We start from the raw sequence: 13,622 nt of genomic DNA, 5'->3' as shown, positions 1-13,622 counted from the left end.
GGAGGCAGTAATTCAGTGGAAAGGTCATTCGCTTGCAAATAACTTTGCAAAAGGAAACCTCCCCTCAGCAACGTAGCAGGTTGGGGTGTGAAGAATAAACACATAACCGTCTTATCAATCTCAGGCAAGTGAGTGGATGGGTTGATGGACCAAAAGCAGGAAGGATAAAGGTCTCCCATTTTTCAGGACCGCTTGGAAATGTAAGCAGCTGTCTTGGTATATTTCCTCCGACATTTAAAGAAATAACAAGCTGAGCGAGAGTACTCCACTTGGGCAAGAAAAATGAAAGGCACAAATACAGGATGGGAGACACCTGGCTTGAGAGCAGTACATGTAAAAAGGATCTAGGAGTCTTGGTAGACCACAAACTTGACATGAGTCAACAGTGTGATGCAGCAGCTAAAAAAGCCAATGCAGTTCTGGGCTGCATCAATAAGAGTATAGCATCTAGATCAAGGGAAGTAATAGTACCACTGTCTTCTGCTCTGGTCAGACCTCACCTGGAGTACTGTGTCCAGTTCTTGGCACCACAGTTCAAGAAGGAGACTGACAAGCTGGAAGGTGTCCAGAAGAGGGCAACCAAAATGGTCAAAGGCCTGGAAACGATGCCTTATGAGGAACGGCTTAGGGAGCTGGGTATGTTTAGCCTGGAGAAGAGTCATTGATAAAGATGTTGAAGACTGGGCCCAAGGCAGAACCATGTGGCACCCCACTAGTCACTTCTCTCCAGGATGAAGAGGAGCCATGGATGAGCACCCTTTTGGTTGCCCTCTTCTGGACACGTTCCAGCTTGTCAGTATCCTTCTTGAACTGTGGTGCCCAGAACTGGACACAGTACTCCAGGTGAGGTCTGACAAGAGCAGAAGATGGTGGTCCTATTACTTCTGTTGATCTGGATGCTATACTCCTATTGATAGCAGGCCCTTTTATCACCTGCACAGGTCATGCCCATCTCATTTACCTGCAGAGGAAGTCCATCCCAGGTGAGTTTTCTCCTGGCTGGGCAGACATCCCCTTGGGTGGTCATAGAATCATAGAGTTGGAAAACCAAAAAGGCCATCCAGGCCATCGTTTCCAGCCCTTTGACCATTTTGGTTGCCCTCTTCTGGACACGTTCCAGCTTGTCAGTCTCCTTCTTGAACTGTGGTGCCCAGAACTGGACACAGAACTCCAGGTGAGGTCTGGCCAGAGCAGAATACAGTGGTACTATTACTTCCCTTGATCTAGATGCTATACTCCTCTTGATGCAGCCCAGAATCACATTGGCTTTTTGAGCTGCTGCATCACACTGTTGACTCATGTCAAGTTTGTGCTCTACCAAGACTCCTAGATCCTTTTCACATGTACTGCTCTCAAGCCAGGTGTCACCCATCCTTTCATTATTATTTTTTGCCTAAGTGTAGTACTTTACATTTCTCCCTGTTCAAATTCATCTCGTTTGCTTTGGCCCAGTTGTCTAATCTGTTCAGGTCATTTGGAAGTGTGATCCTGTCCTCTGGGGTATTAGCCACCCCTCCCCATTTGGTGTCATCTGCAAACTTGCTCAGGATGCCCTCAAGCCCATCATCCAAGTCATTGATGAAGATGTTGAATAAGACTGGGCCCAAGACAGAATCCTGTGGCACCCCACTAGTCACTTCTCTCCAGGATGAAGAGGAGCCATGGATGAGCACCCTTTGGGTTTGGTCAGCCAGCCAGTTCCAAATCCACTGAATGGTAGCATTGTGTAGCCTGCATTTTACCAGCTTCTTTACAAGAATCTCATGGGGCACCTTGTCAAAGGCCTTGCTGAAATCAAGAATATCATAGTCACTTCTCTCCAGGATGAAGAGGAGCCATTGATGAGCACCCTTTGGGTTCGGTCAGCCAGCCAGTTCCAAATCCACTGAATGGTAGCAATAGTCTTGACTCAGCACAAGGCAGCGTCTTCTCATGTACCTTCTGTTGAGTAGGCTGGAGAGTGTTTGTCGGGTGCTTCTTCTGGTCATGGTGGCTGGGCCTGGGCTCTACAGTTCATTGGTCCAACCGTTCCAAATCCTTTCCAGGGTTCCAGAAACTGATCCCTGGTGCCGGCTTCCCTATGTTGCTGTTGTTTAGTCATTTAGTCATGTCTGACTCTTCGTGACCCCATGGATCAGAGCACTCCAGGCACTCCTGTCTTCCACTGCCTCCCGTAGTTTCGTCAGACTCATGTTGGTAGCTTCGAGAACACTGTCCAACCATCTCGTCCTCTGTCGTCTCCTTCTCCTTGTGGCCTCCATCTTTCCCAACATCAGGGAGTCTTCTCTTCTCATGAGGTGGCCAAAGTCTTGGAGCATGTTGGTGGCTTCGAGAACACTGTACAACCATCTCATCCTCTGTTGTCCCCTTCTCCTTGTGCCCTCCATCTTTCCAACATCAGGGTCTTTTCCATGGAGTCTTCTCTTCTCATGAGGTGGCCAAAGTCTTGGAGCATGTTGGTGGCTTCGAGAACACTGTCCAACCATCTCGTCCTCTGTCGTCCCCTTCTCCTTGTGCCCTCCATCTTTCCCACCATCAGGGTCTTTTCCATGGAGTCTTCTCTTCTCATGAGGTGGCCAAAGTCTTGGAGCATGTTGGTAACTACGAGAACACTGTCCAACCAACTCATCCTCGGTTGTCCCCTTCTCCTTGTGCCCTCCATCTTTCCCAACATCAGGGAATCTTCTCTTCTCATGAGGCGGCCAAAGTCTTGGAGCATGTTGGTATTGGTAAAACCTTTATTGGCATCAAACAAACACGAAAACAAAATAATAACAGATAAAAACTATCACTGTGGCAAACACTGTGTTAAAAGAAGGAAGGGAGTATTCCGCTATCCGCTTTCATGACATTGGAGCTTCTAATAATTCAGATCTGCAGAATATAACAACGAGAAAATAGCAAATGAAGATAATGAGCCACCATCTTGGTGAGCACCTGGTCCTTCCCCAACAATCGGAATTGTAAGATTTCCCGCTCTGGTCTCCTTCTGGGGATGCAGAGCCGGTCCAGGAATTGTTGACGAAGGTTGTCGTAAAGTTTACAGTGAAGAACCATATGTAGAAGGCTTTCCACCTGGGGGTCATGACACGGACAGATCCTCTCATCCTTCGCCCTGCCCGAGAACCTTCCCCACAGGAGGTTTGATGGGTTTGCGTTGAACCTGGCCAACGAAAATGCCCTTTTTTCTTGATGGTTCAGTAGAAAGTCAAGATAATTAGGTTTTGTTTCATGAGCCCACGGGAGGTGGAAAAGAAGGGAGGAACATGTTTTGCCAGCTGCCGCTATAAGTTCTTAGTGCTCAATGTCCCACAACCTAGTTATAACTGTGGCTTTGGCAGATTGTAAGGACATTGAGCGAAGAAATTCCACTGAAAGCCCCAGTTGCTGTACCTTCCTGTTGAAGTGTTGCAGCCCTGGGGGGAGGAAGGTGTCCGAAAGTATTACCTGGAGGAAGGAATCTCTGTCAGAGTCGAGGCAGATTTTTAGCCAGAATATAAGAAATCTTACCCAGGCGACAGATTCAACCTTGTGTTGAGCTCCCTCTAAGCATAAAACTGAATATGGGATGCATCGTGGAACAGAGAAAATCTTGTAGAGGAAGGCTGATTGCACTTGCTCTACTATCTGGGTGAACCCCGGGAACCAGATTGGAATGCCGTATAGCAGTTGAGAAATGGTCTTGGCATTGTAGACCTTGAGCGCAGAAGGAATATGCGAGTTGTTGTAAAAAAACGCATAATAGCCTGCATGGATATCTTACTGGCGTTCACCGCCGCGCCTCGATGTGGAGACCAGAGGAGCCTATGGTGGCATGTTGGTAGCTTCGAGAACACTGTCCAAACATCTCGTCTTCTGCCGTCCCCTTCTCCTTGTGCCCTCCATCTTCCCCAACATCAGGAAAGTCTTCTCTTCTCATGAGGTGGCCAAAGTATTGGAGCCTCAGCTTCAGGATCTGTCCTTCCAGTGAGCACTCAGGGCTGATTTCCTTCAGAATGGATAGGTTTGATCTTCTTGCAGTCCATGGGACTCTCAAGAATCTCCTCCAGCACCAGAATTCAAAAGCAGCCATTCTTCGGCAATCAGCCTTCTTGATGGTCCAGCTCTCACTTCCATACATCACTACTGGGAAAACCATAGCTTTAACTAGACAGACCTTGGTTTATATTCGTTTTAGCTGCCCTGAGCCCGGTTTCTAAACCGGGAAGGGCAGGGTATAAATAAATGAATAATAATTATCATATTAGCCCCACAGGAGGAGGAGGAGGAGGAGGAGGAGGAGGAGGAGGAGGAGGAGGCTGGTCCACTGCAGGTTGCTCTGTTATCACCTCCCATGTGGAATTCACGACCTGCTCTTGCAACCACACCACCAACTTTGCGGTGCTGCTCCAGTTCTACGAGGTGCAGGTGAGAGAGACCGAGCCCTTGCTTAAGGGAACCGGGGGGGGGCAGGTTGGGGGGGGAACAGGCCTTAGTGCTATCCCGTGTAATTTTTGTTTCGGGAGCTTGCAGCCCGGGTAACTTAGATTGAAATAATCACTTACCTCTTCTGGGGAGGGGCTTGGTGGCTGGGGAGGGGCTTGGGTAGGACACCCAGGTGTTGCACTTACCCCAACGCCTGCCAACTGAGGCAGCCGCCTCACTTTGCCTAACAGCAGAGCTGACCCTGCTTAGCAAGTTCTTCCTGTATGTTTGAGCAGAGGAGTGCGGAGGAGGAGTCGACCCTGAAGACTTTGACCTTTGTCGGCTGCGGTGTCTCGTTCTGCGCCCTGATCGTCACCTTCGTCCTCTTCCTGGCAGTTGGGTAAGGCTGGATCGGGGCCCCGTCTCCAGAAACAACACAGGTGTACGATGGGGTGATTTCCTTACAGAAGAACATCATAACACTCTGTTGGATCAGGGCGCATAGGCGTTTATCCGCCCGTGAACCGAGCCGCCCGCTCGGCAAGTCCCCCGTGCGCTGCGCTAAACCAACATGACGCGGGGCAGCCACTCGCTGAGCGGCGCTGGAAATCGTGCCTGCACCTGTGCAGACACTGGAAAGCACAGAAGCTGTGGACATGCGCAGAAGGCATTTCCGGCGCTGTGAACATGGACGGCGCAGCACCGGATTCTTTTTATATGTATTCTGTTTGTATCTTTTGTAGCTGTTATTGTCGTGTGAAGAAACTTTAGTACTGTATTTTTCGCTCTATAAGACACACTTTTTTCCTCCTCAAAAGTAAGAGGAAATGTCTGTGCGACTTGTGGAGTGAATGCGTGGTCCCTGGAGCCGAATTGCCCAGGGGCGAAAAGCAGATCATGCTTTTTTTCTTTTTAGGAAAAGCTAAAGGCTAACAAGAGGGAAAGAGGGTGTTGAAAGGAAGCCGCTCAGCAGCTGATTGCAAGAGATCGGGGAGGGAGATAAGGGGTGCTAGCTCCCTTCCCAGCACTGCCCCCTTGCCCAGGCCTCCATTGTTGAATGTTCTGCAGAGGGAGGCTGTTTGTTTCCCCAGTGACATGTGACTGGTTGATTAGATTGGAGCTGATCCTCCAAAATGGAGCTTTCCCCCTTTGCAAAAGAAGCTGCACAACTTTGAGCTGATCCTCAAAAAATGGAGCTTTTCCCATTTGCAAAAGAAGCTGCAGAACTTTGAGCTGATCCCCCCCCCCAAAAAACAGGGCTTTTCCCATTTGCAAAAAACTGCACAACTTTGAGCTGATCCTCAAAAAATGGAGCTTTTCCCATTTGCAAAATAACTGCACAACTTTGAGCTGATCCCAAAAAACAGGGCTTTTCCCACTTGCAAAAGAAGCTGCACAACCTTGAGCTGATCCCCCCCAAAACAGGGCTTTTCCCACTTGCAAAAAAACTCCACAACTTTGAGCTGATCCTCAAAAAAAATGGAGCTTTCCCCCTTTGCAAAAGAAGCTGCACAACTTTGAGCTGATCCTCCAAAAAATGGAGCTTCTCCCATTTGCAAAAATACTGCACAACTTTGGGCTGATCCACAAAAAATGGAGCTTTCCCCCTTTGCAAAAGAAGCTGCACAACTTTGAGCTGATCCCCCCCAAAAACAGGGCTTTTCCCATTTGCAAAAAAAAACCTGCACAATTTTGAGCTGATCCTCAAAAAAATGGCGCTTTCCCCCTTTCCTAAAGAAGCTGCAGAACTGTGAGTTGAACCTCATAAAAACAGGATTTTTCCCCTTTGCAAAAAAAGCTGCAAAACTTTGAGCTGATCCTCCAAAAAACAGGGCTTTTCCCCTTTGCAAAAGAAGCTGCAGAACTTTGAGCTGATCCCCCCAAAACAGGGCTTTTCCCATTTGCAAAAAAACTGCACAACTTTGAGCTGATCTTCAAAAAAATGGAGCTTTCCCCCTTTCCTAAATAAGCTGCAGAACTGTGAGTTGAACCTCATGAAAACAGGATTTCCCCGCTTTGCAAAAAAAGCTGCACAACTTTGAGCTGATCCCCCAAAAACCAGGGCTTTCCCCCTTTCCTCCTCTAAAAATTGGGTGTGTCTTTTGGTCAGGTGCATCTTATGGAGTGAAAAATGTGGTAATTTTGAAAAATGTGGCCAATCAACAAAGGGGGGGGTGGCACTCCCAGCTTTGTTTCTTGACTCCCATCACCCCATCCTCCCTCCCTCCCTGCAGGGTCCCGAAGAGTGAACGGACCACAGTCCACAAGAACCTGATATTCGCGCTGGCCGCTGCAGAAGCCTTGCTCATGTTCAGCGAATTGGCCAAAACCAACCAGGTAGGGAAGGGGGCGCGGGTGGCGCTGTGGGTTCAACCCCAGAGCCTAGGGCTTGCCGATTGGAAGGTCGGTAGTTCAAATCCCCGCCACGGGGTGAGCTCCCGTTGCTTGGTCTCTGCTCCTGCCCACCTAGCAGTTCGAAAGCACGAAAAGGTGCAAGTAGATCAATATGGAAGGGAAAGGGCGTTTCCATGCGCTGTTCTGGTTCGCCAGAAGCGGTGTTGTCATGCTGGCTACATGACCCGGAAGCTGTACGCCGGCTCCCTCGGCCAATGACGCGAGATGAGTGCCGCAACCCCAGAGTCGGTCACAACTGGACCTAATGCAGGCTAGACAATGCTACCATTCAGTGGATTTGGAACTGGCTGGCTGACCAAACCCACAGGGTGCTCATCAATGGCTCCTCCTCATCCTGGAGAGAAGTGACTATGATATTGCATTGGCTTTTTTAGCTGCTACATCACACTGTTGACTCATGTCAAGTTTGTGGTCTACCAAGACTCCTCGATCCTTTTCACATGTACTGCTCTCAAGCCAGGTGTCACCCATCCTTTCATTTTTTTTTGCCCAAGTGGAGTACTTTACATTTCTCCCTGTTCAAATTCACCTGGTTTGCTTTGGCCCAGTTGTCTAATCTGTTCAGGTCATTTGGAAGTGTGATCCTGTCCTCTGGGGTATTAGCCACCCCTCCAAATTTGGTGTCATCTGCAAACTTGCTCAGGATGCCCTCAAGCCCATCATCCAAGTCATTGATGGAGATGTTGAATAAGACTGGGCCCAAGACAGAACCCTGTGGCACCCCACTAGTCACTACTCTCCAGGATGAGGAGGAGCCATTGATGAGCACCCTTTAGGTTCGGTCAGCCAGCCAGTTCCAAACCCACTGAATGGTAGCATTGTCTAGACCGCACTTTACCAGCTTCTTTACAAGAATCTCATGGGGCACCTTGTCACAGGCCTTGTTGAAATCAAGATAGGCTATATCCACAGCGTTCCCATCATCTACCAGGCTTGTAATTCTGTCAAAAAAATCTCTTCTTCTTCTTCTTCTTCTTCTTCTTCTTCTTCTTCTTCTTCTTCTTCTTCTTCTTCTTCTTCTTTGGTTCCGGAAGTCTGTACTTAACCTGAAGTGTACTTAAGCTGAAGCGAAATATATATACATAAACTAGCTGGCCCGGCCACGCGTTGCTGTGGCAATTTTGAAAAAATGGAATTAGAAATTTGACGTTGTAAAGCAGGCATCCGCAAACTGCGGCCCTCCCGATGTTATGGCCTACAACTCCCATGATCCCTAGCTTACAGGGCCAGTGGTCGGGGATGATGGGAATTGTAGTCCAAAACATCTGTTTTTTTTTTTTAATATTTTTATTAATTTTCCAATTAAAACCAATTATATCACATTCAATATTTCAAATTATACACATATATATATCAATCAGACCGAATGTTATGCCAAATCATCTAAAGAATTTTTTATTTGGGTTCCCATGCTTCAAGAAATTGGGAATTCCTCGCAACTGTCCACTGCCGTCTTTTTTCTAAAGTTCAAATCGTCCTTCAAGTTCATAATAATCCAGATCTTCCCCTTACAGTCACATAGATGTTTTCCACTTTCACGATTGTTTCCCAGCTGCTGATATAAATATCAAACAAAGTCTCACAGATGTTCTTTCTCCTGTGTGAGTTAATCAGTCCAGCCTCCCCATAAATCTTCTTAATGGAGCTCCTGTTGCGTTGAAGCAATTCGAAGTAGCGCCATCTTAAAAAGCTCAAATCACTTTCGCTTTTCTCTCATAGCCATGAAGATTTACGATCATTATAGAATTTACAGCTTTTCCAGGCAGGAGACCCAAACATCAAACCATAGACTCTTGGTAAATTAATGGATCTCCTTGCCCTATAGCTGAACTTAGCTTCAGGTCGCTGCTCCAATTTAAAGTGTGTCACAGCTCATAAATCCTCCGAACGCATTCAGAACTCCTTCCGTCCGACTAGGGGGGGGCTTTTCTCATCGGCAACTCCACATCTTTAAAAAAATATGCTCAGTAACAACAGTTATAAGGTTCAACTCACACAGTCTTTGTAGTCCAAAACATCTGGAGGGCCGAAGTTGGGGGACGCCTGGGCTATATCCACAGCATTCCCTTCATCTACCAGGCTTCTGATTCTGGCATTCCTCTCCCCAGGGTGTGTGCTTTGCCGTCACGGCCTTCTTGCACCTCTTCTTCATGGCTGCCTTTGCCTGGATGCTGGTGGAAGGTCTTCTGCTGTGGAGCAAAGTGGTGGCTGTGAACATGAGTGAGGACCGGCGAATGCGATTTTACTACGTAACTGGATGGGGTCAGTGTCCCAGTGGGGATGAAGCAGGGAGGGAAAGAGAGGGCATCTTGTTAAAGTTGGTACTCATACACTTGTGACCCGGGTGGCGCTGTGGGTTATACCCCAGAGCTTAGGGCTTGCCAATCGGAAGGTCAACGGTTCGAATTCCCACCACGGGGTGAGTTCCCATTGCTCGGTCCCAGCTCCTGCCCACCTAGCAGTTCAAAAGCATGGCAAAGGGCAAGGACAGTGGTACCTCGGTTTAAGTACACAATTGGTACTGGAAGTCTGTAATTAAGCTGAAGCGTACTTAACCTGAAGCGAACTTTCCCATTGAAAGAAATGAAAAGTGGATTGATCCGTTTCAGGCGGTCCGCATAGTACTTAAACGAAAGCGTACTTAACCTGAAGGGAATGTTCCCATTGAAAGTAATGGAAGGTGGATTGATCCGTTCCAGACGGTCCTCGGAGTACTCAACCTGAAGCGTACTTAACCCGAAGTATGAGTGTACTGTAATTGGTTCCCGAAGTCCGTACTTAACCTGAAGCGTACTTAACCTGAAGCAAACTTTCCCACTGAAAGGAATGGGAAATAGATTAATCCGTTCCAGACGGGTCCGCAGAGTACTTAAACTGAAGCGTACTTAACCCGAAGTATGAGTGTAATTGGTTCTGGAAGTCCGTACTTAACCTGAAGCGTACTTAACCTGAAGCAAACGTTCCCATTGAAAGCAATGCAAAGTGGATTAATCCGTTCCAGATGGTCCATGGAGTACTTAAACTGAAGCGTACTTAACCTGAAGCGAACTTTCCCATTGAAAGTAATGGAAAGTGGATGAATCTGTTCCAGACCGTCCGTGGAGTACTTAAACTGAAGCATAAGTAACCTGAAGTATGAGTGTAATTGGTTCTGGAAGTCCGTACTTAAACTGAAGCGTACTTTCCCACTGAAAGTAATCCAAAGTGGATTAATCTGTTCCAGACAGTCCGTGGAGTACTTAAACTGAAGCGTACTTAAACTGAAGCGTACTTTCCCATTGAATGTAATGCAAAGTGGATTAATCCGTTCCAGATGGTCCATGGAGTACTTAAACTGAAGTGTACTTAACCTGAAGCGAACTTTCCCATTGAAAGTAATGGAAAGTGGATGTATCCGTTCCAGACAGTCCGCGGAGTACTTAAACTGAAGCATATGTAACCCGAAGTATGAGTGTAATTGGTTCTGGAAGTCCATACTTAAACTGAAGTGTACTTTCCCATTGAAAGTAATGCAAAGTGGATTAATCCATTCCGGAAGGTCCACAGACTACTTAAACTGAAGCGTACTTAACCTGAAGCGAACTTTCCCATCCCATTGAAACAAAATCAAAAAATTCCTTCCAGCAGCACCTTAAAGACCAAATCAGTTTTTAATTTTGTATGAGCTTTCGTGTGCATGCGCACTTCTTCAGATACACTGAATTAGAAGTCCCCAGACGCTTATATGTAGAGAAAGGGTGGGTAGGGGTGGTGGAAATGGGTGATAGACTGTGGCATAGTTTCCTAGCCTATTCTGTAAGATAAGTGGATTGTAGAGGGTTCTTAATTCTAAGACCCCTCTTAGAAACTATGCCACTCCTCCCCAACCTTTCTCTACATATAAGCGTCTGGGGACTTCTATTTCAGTGTATCTGATGAAGTGTGCATGCACACAAAAGCTCATACCAAAATAAAAAAACTTAGTTGGTCTTTAAGGTGCTGCTGGAAGGAATTTTTTTATTTTGTTTCGACTACGTCAAACCAACATGGCTACCTATCTGTAACTTTCCCATTGAAAGTAATGGAAAGTGGATTGATCCCTTCCAGACGGTCCGCGGAGTACTTAAAATGAAGCGTACTTAACCTGAAGCGAACTTTCCCATTGAAATGAATGGAAAGTGGATTCATCCGTTCCAGATGGGTCCATGGAGTACTCAACCTGAAGCGGACTTAACCTGAAGTATGAGTGTAATTGGTTCTGGAAGTCCATACTTAACCTGAAGCGTACTTAACCTGAAGCGAACTTTCCCATTGAAAGGAATGGAAAGTGGATTAATCCGTTCCAGACAGGTCCCCGGAGTACTTCAACTGAAAGTAGTTAAACCGAAGCATACTCAAACTGAGGTACGACTGTAGACAAATAGTTCTCGCTCCAGCAGGAAGGGAAACGGCGTTTCCCTGTGCTGCTCTGGTTCGCCAGAAGTGGCTTTGTCATGCTGGCCACATGACCTGGAAGCTGTACACTGGCTCCCTCGGCCAATAACGCGAGATGAGCACCGCAACCCCAGAGTCGGTCACGACTGGACCTAATGGTCAGGGGTCCCTTTACCTTTCCCTTAAGTACAGGTGAAACTCAGAAAATTAGAATATCCTCGAAAAGGGCCTTGATTTCAGTCATGCAAGTTCTTATTTTTAATTTTAATTTTAATTTTGACAAATGCTTTCTTTTCGAAATTCCACAGGAATAAAACAAATCGACCAATCATACAAAAACAAACATCGCTATGACATTCCATTCATTCCATTCCATTTATAATTGACCTGCCTAACGACAAATAATTAGAATGGCAACAAATCAAGGCTGGACATACCTTGCTTTGCATGTCATGCATCTATCTCAGGCATCCCCAGACTTCAGCCCTCCATATGTTTTGGACTACGATTCCCATCTTCCCCGACCACTGGTCCTGTAACTAGGGATAATGGGAGTTGTAGTCCAAAACATCTGGAGGGCCGGAGTTTGGGGATGCCTGGGTCAAGGCATTGGCTTAGATCAGGCACCCTCAAACTCCAGCCCTCCAGATGTTTTGGACTACAATTCCCATCTTCCCCAACCACTGGTCCTGTTAGCTAGCGATCATGGGAGTTGTAGTCTAAAACATCTGGAGGGCCGCAGTTTGGGGGTGCCTGGGTCAAGGCATTGGCTTAGACCAGGCATCCCCAAACTTCGGCCCTCCAGATGTTTTGGACTATAATTCCCATCTTCCCCGACCACTGGTCCTGTTAGCTAGGGGTCATGGGAGTTGTAGGCCAAAACTGTTACGGGTATAGGGCTCCGTTGAGTTGTTTATGACTCAATTAGGAGCCTCTGATTATCGCCCGGCGCGCTTCCTCTCCGCTTCTCTGCTTCCGTAGAACCGGGCTGGCAGTAAAACACACACACAGCAGAGTTCTTCTTCTCACACAGCGAAAGCTTGTATAGCCGTTGGATAAAAAGCCTCTTAAGAACACACAGAGTCCAAAGTGTTCTAATAACTACTTAAGTTTATTCTAGAGAGAAAAATAACAAACAACCTGGTGAGAGCGCAGACATCTTGCGACCGTCTCCCAGGCAGAAACGAAACCAACTGCAACATACAGAAACACTTCTGGTACATTCTGTAACATGATCTTCCTCAGTGGTCAGGTGCTACAGTACACAGTTAACTCTTTAGTTACTTGTTACTCATCACACCCCCTCTCACCTGAACACTGGGGATAGCGGGTATCCAAACTTACCCCAAAACCAACCCTTCACAGAATTCCCCATGCCGTTGGAAACTCAAGGGTTTTGTGAACCCATCTGCTAGGTTCTCTTGGCTTGGACAATACCTCAACTTCACCAAGCCTACCTGTATGCTCTGACATACGTTTCGGAAGCGGATGTCTAAGTGTTTGGTTCTGGCTTTGAACTGTCCAGACTCCGCCAGTCTCAAAGATGGTTGATTGTCGCCCCAAACAGTGATGGGCTGGCTACAATCACCCCAGATTTCCTGGACCAAACATCTGTAGTACTCCAATTCAGTGCATGTCGCAGACAACGCACAGAATTCGGCTTCCGTGGAAGACATTGCTATTAGGCTTTGCCTGCGCGACCGCCAACCAATCAGGGCATTTCCAAACTTGACTACCAAACCAGTCACTGACTTCCTGTCCTCCTAATTGGCCCAATCAGCATCTGCAAAACAAGTGAGTTGTGGCTCACCTTGCGCTGACATCTCCAAACAATACTCTTTGGTCTCCTGCAAATACCTAAGCACTCTCTTAATGCCATTCCAAGCATGCACGCTAGGTTTCGATGCTTCTCTACTGAGCAAATTGACTGCAAAAGCAATATCTGGTCTGCTCCATTGTGACAAATACAACAGACTCCCTAGCGCTGACTGAAACACTTCAGGACTCTCAAACGCTACTTTGTCCTTCACTTGTGACTCTTTCACAAAGTTTGTCTCCATGGGTGTTCTGACCCCTTTACAGTCAGACATTCTGAACTTCTCAAGCAAATGTTCAATCTTGCCTTTCTGACTGAGCAAGAAACTTCCATCCTCAGTTCTGTCTATCTGCACACCTAGATAAACATTCACTGCACCTAGATTCTTGAGTTTGAACCTCTTGCCTAGCTCTTTTGCAAACTTCTGCACTTGCATCTGGCTCTTTGCTAAGCAGATCAAGTCATCAACATAGACAAGCAACAGTTCTTGCTGTTCTCCTTCACCTCTGAGATACAGACAACTGTCAGCTAGACTCTTCCTGAAACCTAGGCTCTTCAAAACAGAATCAAGACA

General features: G+C 47.0%; 1 protein-coding gene across 1 annotated transcript in view; it reads left to right on the top strand.

The window, feature by feature from the left end:
* Window positions 1-13,622, top strand: part of ADGRD2 (adhesion G protein-coupled receptor D2) — a 102,454-nt gene that overhangs the window by 45,005 nt on the left and 43,827 nt on the right. Inside the window, exons 15-19 of the mRNA XM_088665080.1 lie at window positions 3,379-3,383; window positions 4,286-4,407; window positions 4,701-4,804; window positions 6,639-6,741; window positions 8,928-9,081. Coding sequence (XP_088521206.1) covers window positions 3,379-3,383; window positions 4,286-4,407; window positions 4,701-4,804; window positions 6,639-6,741; window positions 8,928-9,081 — 488 coding nt within the window. The remainder of the gene's footprint in view (window positions 1-3,378; window positions 3,384-4,285; window positions 4,408-4,700; window positions 4,805-6,638; window positions 6,742-8,927; window positions 9,082-13,622) is intronic.

This window comes from Zootoca vivipara, chromosome Z2 (assembly GCF_965207765.1).
Source record: "Zootoca vivipara chromosome Z2, rZooViv2.hap1.1, whole genome shotgun sequence".
NCBI classification, from domain to species: domain Eukaryota; kingdom Metazoa; phylum Chordata; class Lepidosauria; order Squamata; family Lacertidae; genus Zootoca; species Zootoca vivipara.
The sequence above is the reverse complement of the archived record's forward strand: the minus strand, read 5'-3'. Positions and strand labels throughout refer to the sequence as shown.